Source organism: Malus sylvestris, chromosome 7 (genome assembly GCF_916048215.2).
Source record: "Malus sylvestris chromosome 7, drMalSylv7.2, whole genome shotgun sequence".
In the NCBI taxonomy this organism is placed as follows: domain Eukaryota; kingdom Viridiplantae; phylum Streptophyta; class Magnoliopsida; order Rosales; family Rosaceae; genus Malus; species Malus sylvestris.
This window is the reverse complement of record NC_062266.1, coordinates 4672433-4693405: the sequence shown is the minus strand read 5'-3', so window position 1 is coordinate 4693405 and position 20973 is coordinate 4672433. Positions and strand designations below refer to the sequence as shown.

The window sequence follows — 20973 nt, the reverse complement described above, 5'->3', positions numbered from 1 at the left end:
CACATGGTGTGTGTGAGATTCTTTGGCTACAAAAGTTACTTTGGAGTCTTGGTTTCAAATAGAAAGAGGCAATGAAGTTGTATTGTGATAATAAGTCCGCTAGAGAAATAGTCGAGAATCCAGTACAGCATGACAGGACTAAGCATGTTGAGGTTGATAGACATTTTATCAAAGAAAAGCTGGAGAAGAAGATTGTGTCAATACCGTTTGTGAACTCAGAAGAACAACTTGCAGATATCCTTACCCATGCTATGTGTCGTAGAAGATTCGGTGATTCACTTGTCAAGTTGGGTATGAGTAATATATATGCTCCAACTTGAGGGGGAGTATTGGAATAAGTCAATATTTAGGAGAAAAATATTTTGTAATTATTAGAGTCATGTTTTAGGAAGGATATTATGTCCTTTATTGTTTCCTTGGAGAACAAGGATTGTATTATGTATATATATTCAAAATATGGAATACATGAAAATTTAAGCCTAAATTTCTATTGATTCTGGGGAGTATTCGACGATGTTCCTAAAACCTTGAACGTAACAAAAATTGCTTTGACTGAATTGCCTGCGCTTAACGAACAGAGTGTGTCACACGCCATGCTTAAATGTCCTCCTAACGGCGGAGTAAACCCACCTCACACCCACCGTTGCTCTGCTGAACTTTTGTTCCCTGTTATTGGTTCTCTGCTATCGCTTCCCTGTTAAACACGAAGAACGTTCTATGTACACAAAAGCTTGGAGTTGGAGGCATGTGTATGTGTGTTTCCCCAAGGGACTAGTCCATTATCAGTTTAACCCAGTAGCTAATTTACCAGCCTACGCTATTTTAGCATTCGGAAATGCAAATATACACAACAGTTTCTGTGCTGGTGTCTGTGTTTACCGCCGGAATAAATGAGACCGTTAAGTGGTAGTAATTATAACGTACCACAAAGTAGCACACAATAATCCTATTAATTTTCCTTATTCACACTAAGATTTGTCAATTGTAGCATATGAAAATAAGGGTCTTTCCCGCAGAAGATTGTTTTATCCAAATACTTAAAATGTCACAAAAACGGATGGCTGTCTCCACTGATCAGCCACCAAACAATAATTATTAGACTAACTTATACTTATCCAAATGCAACGAAATTTTATACACATAAACTAGACACACCAAGCTATGCTCACACAAATTTTTGGGATTTTTGGAGTTGATTTGCTATTTAAATTAAATCGTACAAAAACAGTACAGAAACCAATCTTAAATAATACCAATAGATTTTAATTCACAAATTAAGAAAATGAGTTAGGGGACATGCTTTCCACCACCAAATAATCATGCAAACATGTTATGTTTCATTCAAATTCCTTTTATTTCCGGATGAAGATGCTCAAGTTGGCTCACTGTTAGAACTCAACCTATTACTCTTTCTTACGTAGTATGTTAAGAGAATGGCGTTTTCAACTTAACTTAGTCCCTAGCATGCAATCTAGAATGGTGTGTTCATAGATTTAACAAGTAGAAATCATTAAGAATAAAAAGAGTTTGAGTCATCACAAGGCATCGTAAGTACTGGTGTTGTCTTACTTATCCTAGAAATCGTTTCACATGTTAACCACAATTAACAAGTGCTACTCTAGAACATATGTAGGTCCTCATTCAACAAGGGCAGGCATACATATATTCATAGCATTAAAATCCTAGATATGCTCACTATGTATGCATCCATAGAAACACATAAAGAATTTATCAATGAGATAAGTAGTGAAACAATTTTCATCATTTCATAAAAGTCATTCAAACAAAATATCACAACAAATTTACGATCATATTCGGGGCTTCAAAACAGCCCCTAACTACTGAAAATTAGTTACACATTATTCTCAAATTAAACCAAAAGTAAAACATGAGTTTCGGAAGATAAAACCAAGAAAATAGAGTGAAGCCTCTTCTTTTCTCCTTCTGCTGCCGTGCTACGTTTTTGTCTCTGTGCTTGCCCTTTGCTGCTTCTGTCGCCTGTCCCTTCTTTCTCTGCACCTCGCCTCTGACCTCCCTCCGTTTCTCCCCGCGTCTATTTCCCTTCTACCCCTCTTTCTCTCTTGTCCGAGTCTTTTTATTCATGCGAGCTGCCTTGCTGCAAGAGGCAGCTTTCCTTTTCTTTATTTTCTTCCACGCTGCCAAACAGCTGTTATTCCTCTCCTTTCACGTTCTCTGCACCTTGCTTCTGCTTTTTGTTCCACTTCCATCCCATTATTCTTCTTTTCCTTTTCTTATTCCTTCCACTCTTCCTTTTATTCTTTCTTTTGTTCTTTCTTTTGTTTTGTTTTTGTATTCCTTCTTTTCTTTTTGCTGAGCCTCACACTGCAAGAGAATAACAAAAGTTCTTTTTCTGCTGCCCAAGGGCAGCTGCACTGCTCTTTTGCTTTCACATGCACGTTTTCTGCCTTTTGCTTTCATCAAAAACCTGCAAATGCAACCTCATAAAATAAACTGGCAGAAGGAATAAGACATCATGGCCAACTTATAAAAAAAATGTTACACATTAATACTGAAGTTTAGAAATTAATGAAATACAAGACCCTTAACACAAGGTAAGGTAAAATGCCACAATTTTAACACAAAAACATTACAAAGACTTTAGAAATGGATGGTATAAATGCATGAAATATATGAGTGATCAAATACCCCCAAACTTACATTTTTGCTAGTCCTCGAGCAAAACAAAGAAAACATGAAAAAGTAATAACATGAAAAACATTAGTTTCCCCCTATGTGACCCTCATAGAATTTTATTCAAGAAAACAAATCATCAAGAACCATAGCTCGCATCAAGGAACTAACCCAAGTTCATCTTCCTAATTCAAATATTAGCAGTAATCTTTGAATCATCCTTGAAGTGTAGTGTGTGAGATAGCCATGCTAATGCAATTTCAAAATTTTTATATTTTTAAAATCATCATATGCAAACTAGCAACCTTCTCACGGGATATACACTCAATCACACATGTGTTTAGTTTAAATGAGTTTCGCTCAAAGAATCAAATGTGAAATTTCTACCATAAGCTTGCATAAAGATCTCATCTCCACAATCGTAATTGCAAAACTTAAATCAAGAGGACTTTTATTGGATGTAATGAGGTTTAGGGAGAGGGTTATTGAAATGAAAGAATAGGTAAACACAAGTTCCAAGCTACATTGCAAGCAATTCTTTTGTTTAGATTTATAAGAACTCAAGTTCTCCAGCAATTCTTCTAGCACCTCCATCCACACCCTTAACTGAAACTTGAAAAACTTTTTATTTTCTTTGTATACAATCTTTCTTTTTTTTTTTTTTTTTTAAATACAAACATGAAATGCCCCCACACTTATTCTTTTGCCAAACACCTTCAAAGTACTTCACAAACATTTCTCATAAGACAATCTCAAATTGCTCACTAGCTTGCTTGGAAAGGGTAAGGAAAAAAAATTTCAGGCATAAGGGTAGACATATCTGGTGATAAGAAATAAAAGGCTCAACATACACGGCTCAAATTGGCAATCTAATGATATCATTTTTCTTTGGGAAACATGGTTATTTGGGCCATAGTGGTAAACCTAATGCCTCTATCATTTCCAAGTTCATGCAATCAATGACAAACATTTCGAAAGATCGTTACGCAAGTTCTAGAGATGTATCTCACATAAGTTCATCACACATGAAAGAATAGGAGTGTATGAAAAATGCACACACTTTCAATCGGCTCAAAAACTTACATAGGATGTATATGGTCACTAAATTCACATATGAAGCTTTAAGTCATACTTTAGTTTCACATTAACAAGGCTATGTGCATTTGGTTTTTCAAAGATGGTCAAACATGTACAAAACTAACAAGAGAATTAGGAATTTCACAAAACACATGTTAACTAAGTTCTTGATGATCATGGTTCAAATTTGATCCAATTATATCATTGGGTCAGGAAACTAACAAAAATCTAATTTAAAACAATAAGGGAAACAAGACAATATTTTTGGATTTTTAAATTTTCCGATTTTTTAAAAAAAAAATTTTATTTTTTTAAAAGAAAACAAAACTAATTAAGAAAACAAAAAGCAACAACATGGAAACAAATGAAACTTGTTCGTAGTTGAAGGTACAAAAAATTTCAATTTGGTCATTTTTTATACTCTTTACCCCCAAACTTAAACTGGACATTGTCCCCAATGTCAGAAAACACTATAATGCAAATAAAAATAAAATAAATAATAAGAAACAAAATAAAACAAGTGGACTGAAAACTTCCCTAATTTGCAGTAAAATCAAGCGATGACCCCCAAGCTAAAATTCTGCAATCAACTTCAAGGGTGGAAATAACCAAAAGTTCCTGCAAAGAAAAGAAATAATTCAGTTAAGTGACACAAGAAAATATAAAAAAAATTGCAAACGAAAAATTGAAAATCACAATAAAAGACAATGAATAGAACTAATAAGTGGTCATTGGTCGTGCTTGTTGACTTTCCACAGCTTTCCTCTTGAACGGGGTGACACTTAGCTTTTTACTTGCAAGTGATGATTTGATGATATTGTACGGCGAAGCTTTGCTCTTTGGTGATGTTGCAGTTCCCTATTTGTTCTCCAAGCAGATGTGGCAGCTTCTCTAGTTCTTCAGCTCGGACTCCTTCCGCTGGGATGATTGTACAAGCTGCATTCTTCTCTGCTTGTTTCTTCTGTACGTTGTCTCCACATGTTGTTAGTATCATTTTCGCTTGCCTTATCTGTTCTTCAGGTAGATGTGGCAGCTTCTTTGGAAGTACATCAGCAGTGGAAGACGAGTACTCGAGAGCAATTTCTCCATGTCCTGCAGGTTAGAACAAAGACAAGGAAAAGGACATGGAGAATGCATGATATGAGATACTCTTGCTTTCAACCTTTATGATATGAAATACTTTTGCTTTGAATGGGTTGTTCGCAGGAGTATCCCAAGGAATGAGGAACACAGAATAACTTAGGAGGATTCTTTGGGAATGCATTCTCGGAGATGAAGAAGTGCTGAGAGGGTGTGCCTTTGCTGTGGAAGGCGAAGGTAAATACTTATAGGACTTTTCTTCACAACCGGAACTATTCTCTCACTCATTGTCGGCAGCCGGTGGATGGATGAATAGTACAAATTACGCGCTTTCTGACAAAGCTGCCCGTAATTTCCGCAAAGCTGCCAGTTGCATGTGACGAGTGACGACACGTCTGGACAAATTGATCTTTTGAAATCCGGGGTTCGGCTCGTGGTTTCTGAGTAAGCCCAACTTTTAAGAAATGAAACGCCTCTTTTGAGAAAAGAATCCGACGTTTGAGAAATGAGCCCCGACTCTTCGATTTGCGAGAGGACGCTTCTTCGATTTCTGAGGAACGCCTCTCCGATTTCTTCTTTTTATAGAGGCGCTAATTTTGTTCCACAACACACTTGAGCTCCCTCTTGTAAACACTCCCTTCTTGCAATTTTTTTTATCTTGATCAGTCCGACTCTCTTCTTTCTTCACCACCTCTGAAAAATGTCTGGCCCTTCCGACCGTCGTTTTGACTTGAACCTTGATGAAGGAGCAGCTCCGCCTTCACCAGACAACATATGGCGCCCATCTTTCATATCCCCTACTGGGCCCCTTACCGTGGGGGATTCGGTGATGAAAAATGATATGACAGCTGCGGTGGTGGCCCGGAACCTTGTCACCCCAAGAGATAACAGACTGCTCGCTAGACGGTCTGATGAATTGGCGGTTAAGGAGTCTCTAGCTCTTAGCGTGCAGTGTGCGGGTTCTGTGTCCAACATGGCCCAACGCCTATTTGCTCGAACCCGTCACGTTGAATCGTTGGTGGCTGAAATACAGAGTCTCAAAAATGAGGTTAGAGGACTCAAGCATGAAAATAAACAATTGCACAAGCTTGCACACAATTATGCCACAAACATGAAGAGGAAAATTGACCAGCTGCAGGAAAATGATGGTCAAATTTTACTTGATCACCGGAGGTTTGTGGGCTTGTTCCAACCGCATCTGCCTTCGTCCTCTGGGGCTATACCTCGTAGTGAAGCTCCAAATGATCAACCTCTGATGCCTCCTCCTTCTGTGGCCCCGCCGACTACTGAAGTTCCTCCTAAGCAGCCTATGTGAAGACTCCCTCTTGTATTTATCTGCTTAATGTTCCTTTTTTTTTTTTTATGAATGTACAAGTACTTTGCAAGAAGTTGTGGTAGAGATTGCAACATCATTACCTGCATAACGGAACAAAAGTAGGACTTAAACACACAAACCAGAAAACAAGAGAAAAACAGAACAAGAACATTTAAAATTATTCAAAATAAAGATGAAAGATAAAAAGCTTGGGTTGCCTCCCAAGAAGCGCTTTCTTTAACGTCTTGCAGCCGGACGATGCCTCCAGTAATCATCCAAAGGGAACTGGTTCTTGGAGAGGTACAACCTCCACATCATGCTCGGCAAAAGGCTCGTAATATGGCTTGAGTCTATGCCCATTCACTTTGAACACGTTTACGGTCTTCGTACTTCGGATTTCCACTGCACCATGAGGAAAAATATTAGTTACAACAAATGGACCAACCCATCGAGAACGAAGCTTACCTGGAAATAATCGAAGGCGAGAATTAAATAGAAGAACTTTCTGTCCAATGACAAAGTTCTTCCTTAAGATCATCTTATCATGAAATGCCTTTGATTTCTCCTTGTATATTCGACTTGACTCGTACGCATCATTCCGGATTTCGTCTAACTCATTTAATTGAAGCTTCCTTTGCTTACCGGCAACACTCATGTCCATGTTGTAGGCTCTGATCGCCCAATAAGCTTTGTGCTCTAACTCTACTGGAAGACGGCATGGTTTCCCATAAATTAACCGAAATGGGGACATTCCAATAGGAGTCTTATAGGCAGTCCTATAAGCCCATAATGCATCGTTCAAGCGCATGCTCCAATCCTTCCTACTAGGACTCACAGTTTTCTCCAAAATTTGCTTAACCTCACGATTTGATACTTCTGCTTGACCGCTAGTTTGCGGATGATAAGGTGTAGACACCTTATGTGTGACATTGTACTTCCTAAGCAACGCTTCAAATGTTCGATTGCAAAAATGACTCCCTCCATCACTAATGATTGCTCTAGGTATTCCAAATCTTGCAAAGATGTTACTCTTAATAAAATCTGAAACAACTTTTGAATCATTAGTTTTGGTGGCTTTTGCTTCCACCCATTTAGAAACATAATCCACAGCCAATAAAATGTAAAGAAAACCATTTGAAGATGGAAAAGGTCCCATGAAATCAATGCCCCACACATCAAAGATCTCAACAACCAAAATAGGGTTTTGTGGCATTTGATTTCTTGGGCCCAAGTTACCTGTTCGTTGGCAACGATCACATGTTGCACAAAACTCATACGCATCCTTAAACAGACTCGGCCAATAAAATCCACTCTCTAACACCTTAAGTGCTGTCCTCTTTGCTCCAAAATGGCCACCACATGCATAAGAATGACAAAAAGTTAGAATAGATTTAAACTCAGATTCGGGGACACACCTTCTAATTAATTGATCAGTGCAATATTTCCACAAATAAGGATCATCCCACTCGTAGTATTTGGCGGTTTTGACAAGCTTATCTTTCTGAGCACGTGTAAAATCATCCGGAATCTTTTTGATGACCTTGTAATTGATAATATCTGCATACCAAGGGTCAGTAATCTTTAATGAAAACAATTGCTCATCCGGAAAACTCTCACTTAAAGGGATGAGATCTTCCTCTGTGTTTGAATGCACAAGTCGGCTAAGATGATCTGCTACAACATTCTCACTCCCTTTTTTATCCTTGATCTCTAAGTCAAACTCTTGAAGTAGAAGTATCCATCGAATGAGTCGAGGTTTTGCATCCTTTTTTGTGAGTAGATACTTTAATGCTGCATGGTCAGAAAACACAATAATTTTAGTCCCAATCAGATAAGATCGAAATTTTTCTAAAGCGAATACAACAGCTAAAAACTCCTTCTCTGTTGTTGAATAATTCAACTGGGCATCATTAAGTGTCCGGGATGCATAATAAATGACATGAGGCACTTTGTTGACACGTTGCCCTAGAACTGCTCCGACTGCATAGTCTGAAGCATCGCACATCAACTCAAAAGGTAAACTCCAATCTGGTGGCATGATCACAGGAGCTGTGGATAACAACTCCTTAAGCTTGTTGAATGCTACCACACACTCTTTATTCATATCAAATGATACATCCTTTTGAAGCAAACGACACAACGGTCTAGAAATCTTTGAGAAGTCCTTCATAAACCTGCGGTAAAAACCTGCATGTCCCAGAAAAGAACGAACCTCCCTGACAGTAGTAGGGAGAGGTAAAGAACTAACAAGTTCTGCTTTAGACTTATCCACTTCAATTCCCTTTTCAGATATGATATGCCCTAGAACTAATCCATGAGAAACCATGAAATGACATTTTTCCCAATTTAAGACCAGATTAGTTTCTTGGCAACGTTTTAAAACTAGGGACAGATTATGTAGACATGTATCAAAAGAATCACCATAAACAGAAAAATCATCCATGAACACTTCAATTATTTTCTCAATCATATCAGAAAAGATACTCACCATACACCTTTGAAATGTGGCAGGTGCGTTGCAAAGTCCAAACGGCATCCTTCGATATGCAAATGTACCAAATGGACATGTGAAAGTCGTCTTTTCTTGATCCTCTGGAGCAACTGCAATTTGATTATATCCAGAATAGCCATCAAGAAAACAATAATGAGAATGACCAGCTAACCTTTCTAACATTTGATCAATGAATGGGACTGGAAAGTGATCCTTGCGTGTGGTGTTGTTTATCTTCCGATAGTCTGTACAAACTCTCCAACTATTTTGCACACGTGTAGGCACTAGCTCATTAGCTTCATTCTTAACAACTGTGACTCCTGATCGCTTTGGAACTACGTGAACAGGGCTCACCCACTTGCTGTCTGAAATAGGATATATGATGCCAACATCAAGAAGTTTGATAACCTCTTTCTTGACGACCTCCATCATGAGAGGGTTTAAACGACGTTGAGCTTCCCTTGTTGGTTTTGCACCTTCCTCCAACAGAATCTTATGCATACATGTAGCTGGATTTATACCTTTTATATCTGTAATGCTCCAAGCTATCGCAGTTTTATGATCCTTCAGTACCCGGATCAGTTTCTCCATCTCATCTACTGTGAGTTGTGATGATATGATGACTGGTAATGTTTCTTCCTCTCCCAAAAATGCATACTTCAAATATTCAGGAATCGATTTAAGCTCTAATTTTGGTGCCTGAATCACAGAAGGGAGATTTTTTTTGTTAGAAATAGGAAGAGAAATAAAATAGGCAGAAGATTTACCGTGAATTGGTGAAAGAGACCCAAGATCTGCCATAGTCTGAATTAATTCTTCATCAATGTGCTCGAAAGTATTAAGCTTTTCATGTGTAATGCTATGCACTAACACCTTTTCTAAATTACATTGTCCCACACTTTCATTAAAACAATCCTGCACAAAATAGTCAAACGCATCAATAGAGAAACAAGATTCAAAATCATTAAGGTACCTCATAGCATCGAAGATTCTGAATTTGACAATTTCTCCATCAATTTCCATGGTCAAGGTACCATCATAGACGTCAATCTTTGTACGTGCCGTTCTAAGGAATGGTCTTCCCAATATAAGAGGAAGTGCAGTAGGCATAGGGTCATGTTCCATCTCAAGAACAAAAAAATCAGCAGGAAAAATAAGCTCATTCACTTGCACAAGTACATCCTCCAATAAGCCTTTCGGATATCTATTTGAACGGTCTGCCAACTGGATTATTACCTTTGTTTCCTTCAACTCTCCAAGGTTCAATGATTCATACACTGAATATGGCATCAGATTGATGGATGCCCCCAAATCACACAATGCTCTCCCAAACTCTTTCCCTCCAATTACACATGGAATGGTAAAGCTACCGGCATCCTTCAACTTTGGTGGTAGCTTCCTTTGCAAAACAGCTGATGCTTCCTCACTTAATGCCACAGTTTCTTGATCATTGAATCTCCTCTTGTTTGTACAAAGCTCTTTAAGGAACTTTGCATACTTGGGCACTTGTTTTATGGCATCTAAAAGAGGTAAGTTCACTTGGACTTTCCGGAAAGTATCCAAGATTTCCTTATCAGTTTGCTCTTTCTTAGACTTCATAAACCTACGAGGAAAAGGAATAGGGACACATGAGTTAAATGAATTTTGAATTTCTTTACTTACCTTATCAGAATCTTTTTTGTTCAATTTTGTATCTTTAGGAGACTTTTCAGTTTCTGTTGAATCCTCATCTTGCTTAAAAATTTCTTTTCCACTTCTTAAAGTCACAACATTCATCTGCTCCGCATTTGGATTTACCACGGTTTGGCTAGGCAACCTTCCTTGTTGGTGTTGTTGTCCCATCAAACTTGCTAACTGACTCATTTGGCGCTCAAGGTTTTCAATTGCTTTATCTGTTTTCTGTTGATGAGATTGAGTAGAGTTAGCTAAAGAAGCAATTAAATCCTCAAGAGACTTACTTGGAGCTTGTTGTTGTTGAGGCTGAAATGGTGCCTGCGGTCTTGCTTGAAAGAAGCCAGGCGGACGGTTATAGTTGTTGGGAACAGATTGTTGTCCGTTGTCTTGATTGTTCCACTTTAAGTGTGGATGATCGCGCCATCCTGCATTATAGTTGTTGGAATATGGATCATACTTTTGCCTTTGTTGCCCTTGAAATCCTCCTAATGTATGAGCTTGCTCGAGACCACCTTGATCCATCAACGAAGGACACATGTCCGTGGCATGTCCCATCATTGAACATACACCACACACCTGTTTTGGAGCCACAATAACCTGTTGCACAAGATTAGTCAAGTTAGCTAATTGTAATTCAATACTAGAATTAGCACTTACCTCATTAACTTTCTTAAAAGGTAGCTCATCTCTCCCTCCAAATTGTCGTGTGTTGCCAGCAATGTTCTTTAGCAATGCCTTAGCATTAGTAGGCGTCTTGTCCATGAATGCTCCTCCACTTGCTGCATCAAGCATTATACGATCAGTACCACATAATCCTTCATAAAAATACTGTATTAGTAAATGCTCTGAAATTTGATGATTAGGACAAGATGCAACCAAATGTGTGAATCGCTCATAGTAATCTCCAAAGGGCTCTCCATGTTGTTGTCGGATTGCACATATGTCTTTCCTTATGCTTGCAGCTTTGGTGGCCGGAAAATATTGCTCCAAGAATGCTTGCTTCACCTGGTTCCAGGTGTTCATTGATCCCGGAGGTAAATTGTAAAGCCACTCTTTTGCCTTGGCTTCTAATGTAAATGGGAATGCCCTCAACTTGACTTGCTCCTCATCCACATTTGCTGGTCTCATTCCTGAGCATACCACGTGAAACTCCATGAGATGCTTGTTGGCATCCTCTGTTGAGAACCCATGGAACTTAGGCAAATAGTGAATCATGCCGGACTTGAGCTCACATCCTCCTTCTTCATTTGGATATGTGATGCACAATGGTTGTTGATCCGTGTTTGGCGTTGCCAACTCCCTCAGAGTACGGTTGTCAGCCATGTCTCCTTGTGGTTTTTCCTCCCTTATTGAACTAAAATGTGGTGGAGACGATGCTGATGGTATGGACACCAATGCTTGATTCTGTTTGATTTCTCCTCGAACCTTTCGAAGTATTTGTTCAGGCTCAGGATTGTAGGGAGCTATATCAATGCTTTCGGACCTTCGAGTTTGCATATACTACAAAAAATACCTGAAATAAACCCAAAACCAAAAACACTAAATAGACAAGAAATAGAAAATAATACAAATAAATAAAAATAAAATATAAGCAATCAGAAATAACAATCCCCGGCGACACGGCGCCAAAAATTTGGTAGTAATTATAACGTACCACAAAGTAGCACACAATAATCCTATTAATTTTCCTTATTCACACTAAGATTTGTCAATTGTAGCATATGAAAATAAGGGTCTTTCCCGCAGAAGATTGTTTTATCCAAATACTTAAAATGTCACAAAAACGGATGGCTGTCTCCACTGATCAGCCACCAAACAATAATTATTAGACTAACTTATACTTATCCAAATGCAACGAAATTTTATACACATAAACTAGACACACCAAGCTATGCTCACACAAATTTTTGGGATTTTTGGAGTTGATTTGCTATTTAAATTAAATCGTACAAAAACAGTACAGAAACCAATCTTAAATAATACCAATAGATTTTAATTCACAAATTAAGAAAATGAGTTAGGGGACATGCTTTCCACCACCAAATAATCATGCAAACATGTTATGTTTCATTCAAATTCCTTTTATTTCCGGATGAAGATGCTCAAGTTGGCTCACTGTTAGAACTCAACCTATTACTCTTTCTTACGTAGTATGTTAAGAGAATGGCGTTTTCAACTTAACTTAGTCCCTAGCATGCAATCTAGAATGGTGTGTTCATAGATTTAACAAGTAGAAATCATTAAGAATAAAAAGAGTTTGAGTCATCACAAGGCATCGTAAGTACTGGTGTTGTCTTACTTATCCTAGAAATCGTTTCACATGTTAACCACAATTAACAAGTGCTACTCTAGAACATATGTAGGTCCTCATTCAACAAGGGCAGGCATACATATATTCATAGCATTAAAATCCTAGATATGCTCACTATGTATGCATCCATAGAAACACATAAAGAATTTATCAATGAGATAAGTAGTGAAACAATTTTCATCATTTCATAAAAGTCATTCAAACAAAATATCACAACAAATTTACGATCATATTCGGGGCTTCAAAACAGCCCCTAACTACTGAAAATTAGTTACACATTATTCTCAAATTAAACCAAAAGTAAAACATGAGTTTCGGAAGATAAAACCAAGAAAATAGAGTGAAGCCTCTTCTTTTCTCCTTCTGCTGCCGTGCTACGTTTTTGTCTCTGTGCTTGCCCTTTGCTGCTTCTGTCGCCTGTCCCTTCTTTCTCTGCACCTCGCCTCTGACCTCCCTCCGTTTCTCCCCGCGTCTATTTCCCTTCTACCCCTCTTTCTCTCTTGTCCGAGTCTTTTTATTCATGCGAGCTGCCTTGCTGCAAGAGGCAGCTTTCCTTTTCTTTATTTTCTTCCACGCTGCCAAACAGCTGTTATTCCTCTCCTTTCACGTTCTCTGCACCTTGCTTCTGCTTTTTGTTCCACTTCCATCCCATTATTCTTCTTTTCCTTTTCTTATTCCTTCCACTCTTCCTTTTATTCTTTCTTTTGTTCTTTCTTTTGTTTTGTTTTTGTATTCCTTCTTTTCTTTTTGCTGAGCCTCACACTGCAAGAGAATAACAAAAGTTCTTTTTCTGCTGCCCAAGGGCAGCTGCACTGCTCTTTTGCTTTCACATGCACGTTTTCTGCCTTTTGCTTTCATCAAAAACCTGCAAATGCAACCTCATAAAATAAACTGGCAGAAGGAATAAGACATCATGGCCAACTTATAAAAAAAATGTTACACATTAATACTGAAGTTTAGAAATTAATGAAATACAAGACCCTTAACACAAGGTAAGGTAAAATGCCACAATTTTAACACAAAAACATTACAAAGACTTTAGAAATGGATGGTATAAATGCATGAAATATATGAGTGATCATTAAGAAGCTAAAGGCTGGCCTTGCCGCTCAAAAATGACAAATTACACATTCTCTTTCGGGCTGTGGATTACTTGAAACAACAATCAAGGCTACGAAACCTTGTCATTACCAAATTTAATTATAACATATTAACAATTAGGTAGTATTCATTGTCCAAATAGAGAAGGAAATACAATCACAGTAAAAAATACATTTGTCAAATAGCGGCCGGATGGCACAGTGGATAAGAGACAGAGACAAGGAGATGGCGAAAGGTTTAGGGGATTCGTAAATTAGATCAAAATGGCTAAAACATTGTCTTTGTCCATTCGTGTTATGCAACACTGATGAGCCTTAGCCTTCACCTCGTACCAGCTTTTTTTATCTATGCATATTGAGGACGGGTTTGTGATAATATAAAGATGTCAATCGCACTTTTGTCTTCCTTTTCTTTCACATTTTCCCATCCTCACATGAAAGATCTCTTCTATCTTTTAGATCACTCCAAGCAGTTAACACTTTCACCTTCCGACATTATTCAACATTCACACTAAACACAGTACGAACTGAATGTTGACCATCAAACCATATTATGGACCCAAAATTGTAGCCGCTAGTAGCCTTCTTGCCGTAAAATGACACTTGGAAAGACACTCTCCTCACACCCTCAGAAAAAACCAACTTCTCCGGAAGTACCTTGACTGTTAATCCTACCGGAGCCTGCACCTTTGCAATGTACGTAGAATTCCAGGCTCCAACATTGGTCACGGTTCTTTCAATAGCCTTTTCAGGTTGGCGCCGGCTGAGCTTACTAATGGAGATGGAGGGGTAGTTGATGTTAGAGATGATTTCTTCAGTGGAGATTTTAGGGCAGTTGAACTTTGTGTTTGACATAAATCTTATGTTCTTCTCTGGGTAGCCGTAATAGCAAAGGAATTCGAGATAGTTTTCTGTTGTGGTTTCAAAGACTAGTCCCGGGTTAAGAGCTTTAAGTGGGTTTATTTCTCCGACCCCCACCTCATGTGGATTTGCAAAGTGGTTAGAGCTGTTTGTCAAAGGTTTTTTCATGTTGTTGTAAACGGTTGCTGAAACAAGAAAAGATGTTGATATAAGTATCTCCTATGTGCCGGTACTTTCAAGTGAAAATAAACTCAAACAAGTATAATCCAGGTAAGGAAATCGTGTAATTCTCATGCTGTAAGTATCTTCCTAAATATTTTGCATTGAAGTCAAATGAAAGGATTGATGAACACAATATCGTTAACATAGAATGGCTGCACAAGATGTCGAAATGTCTATAGAATACCTGTTGTCATAAGGGCTGATTTGATCATTGAAGTAGTCCATCGACGATGCACTGACTTGATGAATGCAGCAGCCCCCGTTACGTGTGGACAAGCCATTGATGTCCCGGATTTTATGGAAAATTTTGATGGCTTCTTCCCATTTGGGACTGTCCCTTTTTCATTCCTGGGAGCTATGGCAGCTAAAATGGCCACTCCTGGAGCCATTATATCAGGCTGAATAGCATATAAAGAAACACGAAAAGTAAATACAGTTAGTTTTGCAAACAACTGGTACATAACCGAAACTTGGTAAATGTACGGGTAAGCACATTTTTTGTGGGTGCTAACTGATTTGTGACAATGAGATCGCCCTGGCATGTAAAGCCTTTATTATCCGATTTCATCAGGTCTGTACACTTGCCTCAGAGTTGGAAGGTTTAGTGCGAATCCAACTAAATCATGGTTTCCAACTTTATAAATGTTTGGAGAAATGTAAAATTGGGAATGCACATCAAATTAAATACATACGGACATATCTAATGTTAAGATGCAGGTGAAATTCAAAAAAAACAAAGAGGTGCAAGCTAAAGAAAATAACCTTCAGAATGTTTTCTGTAAGCTCTGCAGGACCCCTCGATGAAAAAAATGCAACAGCCGGTGCAGGTCTATACTGTGGAACTACAACTGTTGGAAGAATCGTTGCTGTTGGGTTTCTGTTGTTCAGGCATAGAAAATTCATTGCGGCCAACATAAAAATAGTAATCATAACTGATGCGTATGAAAATTGTCGTAATAGAAGCTCAGATTCAATGGCCATATCCTTTAGCAAGGAATCACCTTATCACATAGGTCTGACCGGAATATATCAGATATTCAGCAGCATATAATATCGAACAATGTAGCACACGACAAGAACATGTAATAACCGAAATACTGAGAGTTCGTAAAAATGATCCCATGTATTCAACAATGCAAGGAATTATATAGATCGAGTATTATGGACAACAAAAACAAATAAATTTCTCAGCATAAATAGTTTACATAAATGCTTACTTGGTAGAATTTATGTACTCGAGAATCTGAAACCCTGCAGTATTGCCAACTTCTGTAAATGGGAAAATGCCCGAATCGAAAGGTACACCTTTCTCAGCTTCATCAATCAAAATCAACCCTTTGGCTTTAGTATCAGCAACAACTAATTTCTTGATTCTCCGTGAAACAGCCGGGTCATCATCAACACAAACAACTATTTTGCCAACAACTTTCTTTTGATCCAATGATCCTGGATAGCAATTTCTGCAGTTAATTGCAAAACCAAAGATATTATCTAAATGCTAAAAGAATTATCACATGAACATGAATTTCCAAAAAGAAAAGAGACAGGAGGATGATGAATTATGATCACCTTGCTTCTGATACAGGCGTGTAAATGCCAGCGGCATCTTTTCCAAATACAAGAGGATATGTCTTCGAGTGAGTGAGATTGGAGAAATTGATGGCTGAACCCTATTAGAACGTAGATATGAGAAACTTTTGTATAAGCAAGATACCGAAATACTAACTGCAGGACTTCATTAAACATCTTACTGTGAATGTTCTTCCATTTCCAAGAACGATATTAGATTGGAAATCCCTATCAATGTTAGAAGCTGCAACGGTGAAGATCCACGGTGCTGTGTTTACAATTGTGTAAGGATCAGGACCATCATTTCCTGCAGAGCAAATTACCATCACTCCCATTTGCTCAGCATGAAATGCTCCGATGGCTATGGGGTCATTTAAGTAGTCAGGCTGAAACAGTGAGCTCATCCCAATGGAAATAGATATTACGTCTACTCCATCTCTAACTGCATCATCAATAGCCTTCAATATGGTGGCACCAGAGCAACCAACATCCGAGCATGCCTTGTAACACGCAATCCTAGCTGACGGTGAGCCTCCCCTTGCTATACCTTGTGCTAAGCCATAATAACTTGCATTGGGAACTTGCACACCGGCTGCTATGGATGTAGTGTGAGTTCCATGGCCAACAGAATCTCTTGGTGAGCCATTTGTACTGGCTAAATGGCTCTGGTTACCGTTTGTTGTCAGCGAAACATTATAGTATCTTGCACCTATCAACTTTCTGTGACAAAAAAATGTAATGAAATCAAGATGTTGTATCTTACACATCAACTGTTAAATAATCTCCGAAACATTCATTTGAATCCCTCTCTTTCTCTCTTTAGTTTTCTCATTATAAGCCAGGTGAAATAGCGATTAACACCATAAATGCAGTGTTTAGATAGAATGTGAGACAGTATAATCACCTATTACAATTAGATTTCTTGAAGTCAGAGCCTTCCATACAGACTCCTTTCCATCTTGAAGGAACTGCACCAATTCCCTTGTCACTGAAACTCGGAGACTCAGGCCATATACCTTAATCAACACATTAAACTTTCAAAATTATTCTACAGAAATGGAGTTGCTATGGAAAAACTTATCTTATAAAGTACGCGATACACAAATAGGATTATCATCATAACATATAGGAATTTGGAATTTGACCATGTAGTCTGTGAAGTAGCCATTGTTTTAACTTTTTTGTTAGTTTATGGAAAACAAGAACATCAGTTGTTCCCAAGTTCTTCTCCACAAACAACGTCGTTTTATTTCATTTTTCCAATACAAATCCTAAATACTAAACCAAACCTGAATTAATTAATCTTTAAACGCATACGAACAAAGATCAGCAGAGGATCCTATTTCTGTTTACATGTTCTCAGTTTTTTTGCTTTACCTTTTTATTTGGACCTTCATATACACATTATACCATAGAAAGAGAAACAAGATAAAAATTATCAGTGGCAAAGAAACTAGAGCAGAAGGATGAGGAGTTACCTGTGTCTATCATCCCAATTATAACATCACTTGATGGTCGCAGATACTCATTCTTCGATGCCCTGACAGATTTCGGCTCCAAGAAATCCCAAGAACGTGTTGTATGTAGTTGGAGTATTGAGTCGGGGAAGATGGAAACAATATCATCATTGCCTGCATGTTGCAGAATGGCTTACTCTTTTTTTCAGATTTTCAATGTGTACATTTACTGGAGTTAAACTTAAGATATTCCACTTACAAATGGAAGCGTACTAAACTACAGCGAATGTTGCAATGTTAAAACATCTCCATTCCATAATAATATAGTTGATTGACTAAATGGGTTGTCTATATGTTTATTGCAGTTAATTGACTAAATGACCTAGGTTTAATTGATTTTTTATTTTGATATGTTATATAACCTATTCCGATAATAAGCAGTGAGTTTTGTGAATCAACCACAAAGATTTTTTATTGAGAATTCCTACTTATTCTTCAATAGCCAAGTATTATTCCTCAAATAACTTTTTAGATAGCTAGTGAAATGTTTTCAAAGCTGATTTGACAATGAGTTTTATTCGAGTTATAAAAGAAATAGAAGCCTTTAGTAACACGTAAACGATGACGATGTAGAGATTTTAAGGTCTCATCTCAATATTTTGCTCACCCGCACAATTGTTCATATGAAACAGTTGAAATTTAACTAAAATTTTCAATTAGTTAAATCCAAATAAAAGAAATATGTGAAGAAATTTTTTCACTCATTTCGTTTCCTCAACCTCCACCAATACAAGAAGGGCATAGGCCCAAAAGAAAGAAAAACTAGTCTAGGTTGTTCTTGGGCAGCAACACCTATGAACACCATCAACTACTCCTGAGGGAGCTCCAACATAATTAAGCCCAAATCAAACAACCCCATCTTCAAATATTTCGGAAAAAAAAAATATATTTTTTAACAAACAATATTACCAAGGAGGGGTGAATAAGCCTTACAATGGGGTAGAATTTCATTAACAAGTCCGGCTCTTTTGTTCACCTATTGATTTATGGATATATAGTTATTGATTTTTAAATTTGATATCAAAGGTCTTGATTAAAACATTAGAAGAACATTCATTTGTTCTTCAACTTGATATCAAATCTAAAAATGAGTAATCATATATCAATAAGTGACCAAGAAAACATTTTTTTATCAACGATTGTACGTATCTCATGTTAAATTGCTATAGTGGTGTGTGTCTATATATATATATATATATATTATACATGACTGTATACAACACATAATAATGAGAATTGAACAATAATAATAATGTTAATAATATTTTACTATAAGCACAATTCATCCAACATGTGTTCTAGAGATCTTGGATCCGTCTATTGTATTTGTTCTATATAAAATTCAGTGAGATAAATCAAAGCTTTTTATAATTTTTTTTTTAATAAAAAACTAGCTGTATTTCTGCAACAGCTTCTTCTTCTGTGTTTCTATTATTCCCTTTTATTTTCTTTGTTATAATGCATGGCTGGTAGTTGGTTTTAATTATTTAGTACGGGCCCATGATATAATCATTCTTTATAGTTGATACCAGGGAGGGTGACTACATCTACATGCCTGAAATTACCTACTTAACCATGCATCCTCTCTCTCTCTCTCTCTCTTCCTTGATGGATTCATTAGTAAACTAATAATATAAATAAACAACCAAAGAGGGATCTGGGATCCTAATTTGAAGATGTACAAAGTAAACATACATACATACATACATACATATATATATATATATATATTATCTTATGAAATAGTAGAGAATTACAAAAGGAACTAAATACCTGATAAAGTGGAAGCTTCAGTTTCTGTAAGCATGGCAGAGAATCCTCTAAAAGCATGATTATACTTGTGTATTACAGAAATTCTCTCAATCTCATGGCTGGCAGAAACCGAAACATGATATAATATATTAATTAATAACTAATTGTGCAGAAAAATTAGATTAATTGATGAAGAATTGATCCCAAAATTCATCGAGTTTATGCTGGTGATTATGATGTTCATGATGATTATGGTGATCATAACCTTGGAATAATGGATGACAACATTTGCAAGTAAGCTGATTCATCAGCTCCATTATCTCTTCCATTTCCATTGGAAAATGAACTTCCCATATAGACCACATGATGCTGCCAAATTACCAATGACATATAAAAGAATTTAATTTTGAATATTCAATCATAACACCATCCGTATCCATTTTCTCAGCAACCAAACAGAGAGCAAGATTAACCAGAAGAGAGTTTGGACACAAACCCATAATTCAAAGTTACCTTGGGAATCTGAGTTGAAGTAGTAGTGGCGCCAGAGAGAGAGAGGAGGAAGCAAGGTAGAGAGAGAAAAGGGAGGAGGAGTAGAATTAAGGCATTAGCCATGGAAGCAGCTGAGTCTGTGACTGAGAGTGCTTCTTCTTCTGATCAGTTAAGTGAATTGGTTTAGCAAAATTTAGAGACCAATATTGTAATTTTGTATTGTTTTGAAAGTTTTGCTTAAATATGAAGTTATACATTTTGTAGGCTCAGTGTGAAGGGAAAGCTTTTTAATGGACTCATCAAGAAGCTTGAGCCATGAGCAAAGCATCTTTGATGCTTTTGTGGTTCTTAATACATATGCATCATAAGCATTCATTATTTTTAGTGAAATGCAAACATCCATAATTTACTTCTCAATTATTAGGTTATTAAAACAACATTAAATCCGCCTGATGTATGTCGATGTTCTTGTCCAAGACTCTATTTGTACTTTATATACATATAAACATATGTGTGTGTTTTTGTTTGGGTAAGTTATCATCATGTTAAAGTTGGACCATCCAAACTCAAACCTAGTGTATTTTTAACTTAATTATCTCTGTCTAGTAAGTTTAAACTTGAGATCTAATTTCATTAAAATTGGGTCACCACCGACCGACTTGTTTCACTTCAGTCGATTGGCACATTTCTAACTTAGATTTTTTGGCATATAATAAAAAAAAAATACAAAAGATAAAGTATCAACCTACTTTCTCTACTCTTCCTTGATAGAATGTGAATTCCTCAGGATGCAATCATTTAGTCAACAGGAACATGAGTATTGTATTTAAGAAAATTGATTATTCTAATGATTCTATTAC

At 37.2% G+C, this 20973-nt stretch overlaps 2 protein-coding genes across 4 annotated transcripts; both read right to left on the bottom strand.

Annotated features, from left to right (window-relative positions):
• Window positions 1-1747: 1747 nt before the first annotated feature.
• Window positions 1748-13675, bottom strand: LOC126630561 (uncharacterized). Of its 2 annotated transcripts, XM_050300691.1 has the most exons (3): window positions 8891-13675; window positions 7361-8425; window positions 1748-4347 (listed from the first exon to the last, which is right to left on the bottom strand). In XM_050300691.1, the coding sequence occupies exons 1-3, from the start codon at window positions 11784-11786 to the stop codon at window positions 4322-4324; spliced, it is 3987 nt and encodes a 1328-aa protein (XP_050156648.1). In that variant the 5' UTR covers window positions 11787-13675; the 3' UTR covers window positions 1748-4321. The 2 variants fall into 2 exon arrangements, with proteins under 2 accessions (XP_050156648.1, XP_050156647.1); XM_050300690.1 differs by lacking the exon at window positions 7361-8425 and having other exon boundaries at window positions 8613-13675.
• A 74-nt stretch (window positions 13676-13749) lies between these two features.
• LOC126630562 (CO(2)-response secreted protease-like) lies at window positions 13750-20424 on the bottom strand. 2 transcript variants are annotated; one of them, XM_050300692.1, is made up of 11 exons: window positions 20135-20424; window positions 19887-19990; window positions 19643-19740; window positions 17831-17983; window positions 17257-17368; window positions 16535-17072; window positions 16353-16453; window positions 16001-16243; window positions 15546-15660; window positions 14968-15181; window positions 13750-14746 (listed from the first exon to the last, which is right to left on the bottom strand). In XM_050300692.1, exons 1-11 carry the CDS (start codon window positions 20234-20236, stop codon window positions 14196-14198), a joined length of 2331 nt encoding a protein of 776 aa, XP_050156649.1. In that variant the 5' UTR covers window positions 20237-20424; the 3' UTR covers window positions 13750-14195. The 2 variants fall into 2 exon arrangements, with proteins under 2 accessions (XP_050156649.1, XP_050156650.1); XM_050300693.1 differs by lacking the exon at window positions 19887-19990 and having other exon boundaries at window positions 20135-20423.
• Window positions 20425-20973: the final 549 nt, after the last annotated feature.

Excerpts from the sequence above, each read along its gene's own strand:
- LOC126630561 (XM_050300691.1), bottom strand. The coding sequence starts at position 11,786 with ATGCAAACTCGAAGGTCCGAAAGCATTGATATAGCTCCCTACAATCCT. Across the intron at positions 8,426-8,890 it reads TAATGAGCTAGTGCCTACAC|GGCATATCATATCTGAAAAG; the intron begins GTGTGCAAAATA and ends GATTAGTTCTAG. Across the intron at positions 4,348-7,360 it reads TGATCGTTGCCAACGAACAG|GAACTTTTGGTTATTTCCAC; the intron begins GTAACTTGGGCC and ends TTTTCTTTGCAG.
- LOC126630562 (XM_050300692.1), bottom strand. The coding sequence starts at position 20,236 with ATGGCTAATGCCTTAATTCTACTCCTCCTCCCTTTTCTCTCTCTACCT. Across the intron at positions 17,369-17,830 it reads AATTGGGATGATAGACACAG|GTATATGGCCTGAGTCTCCG; the intron begins GTAACTCCTCAT and ends GTGTTGATTAAG. Across the intron at positions 14,747-14,967 it reads ATCAGCCCTTATGACAACAG|CAACCGTTTACAACAACATG; the intron begins GTATTCTATAGA and ends TTCTTGTTTCAG.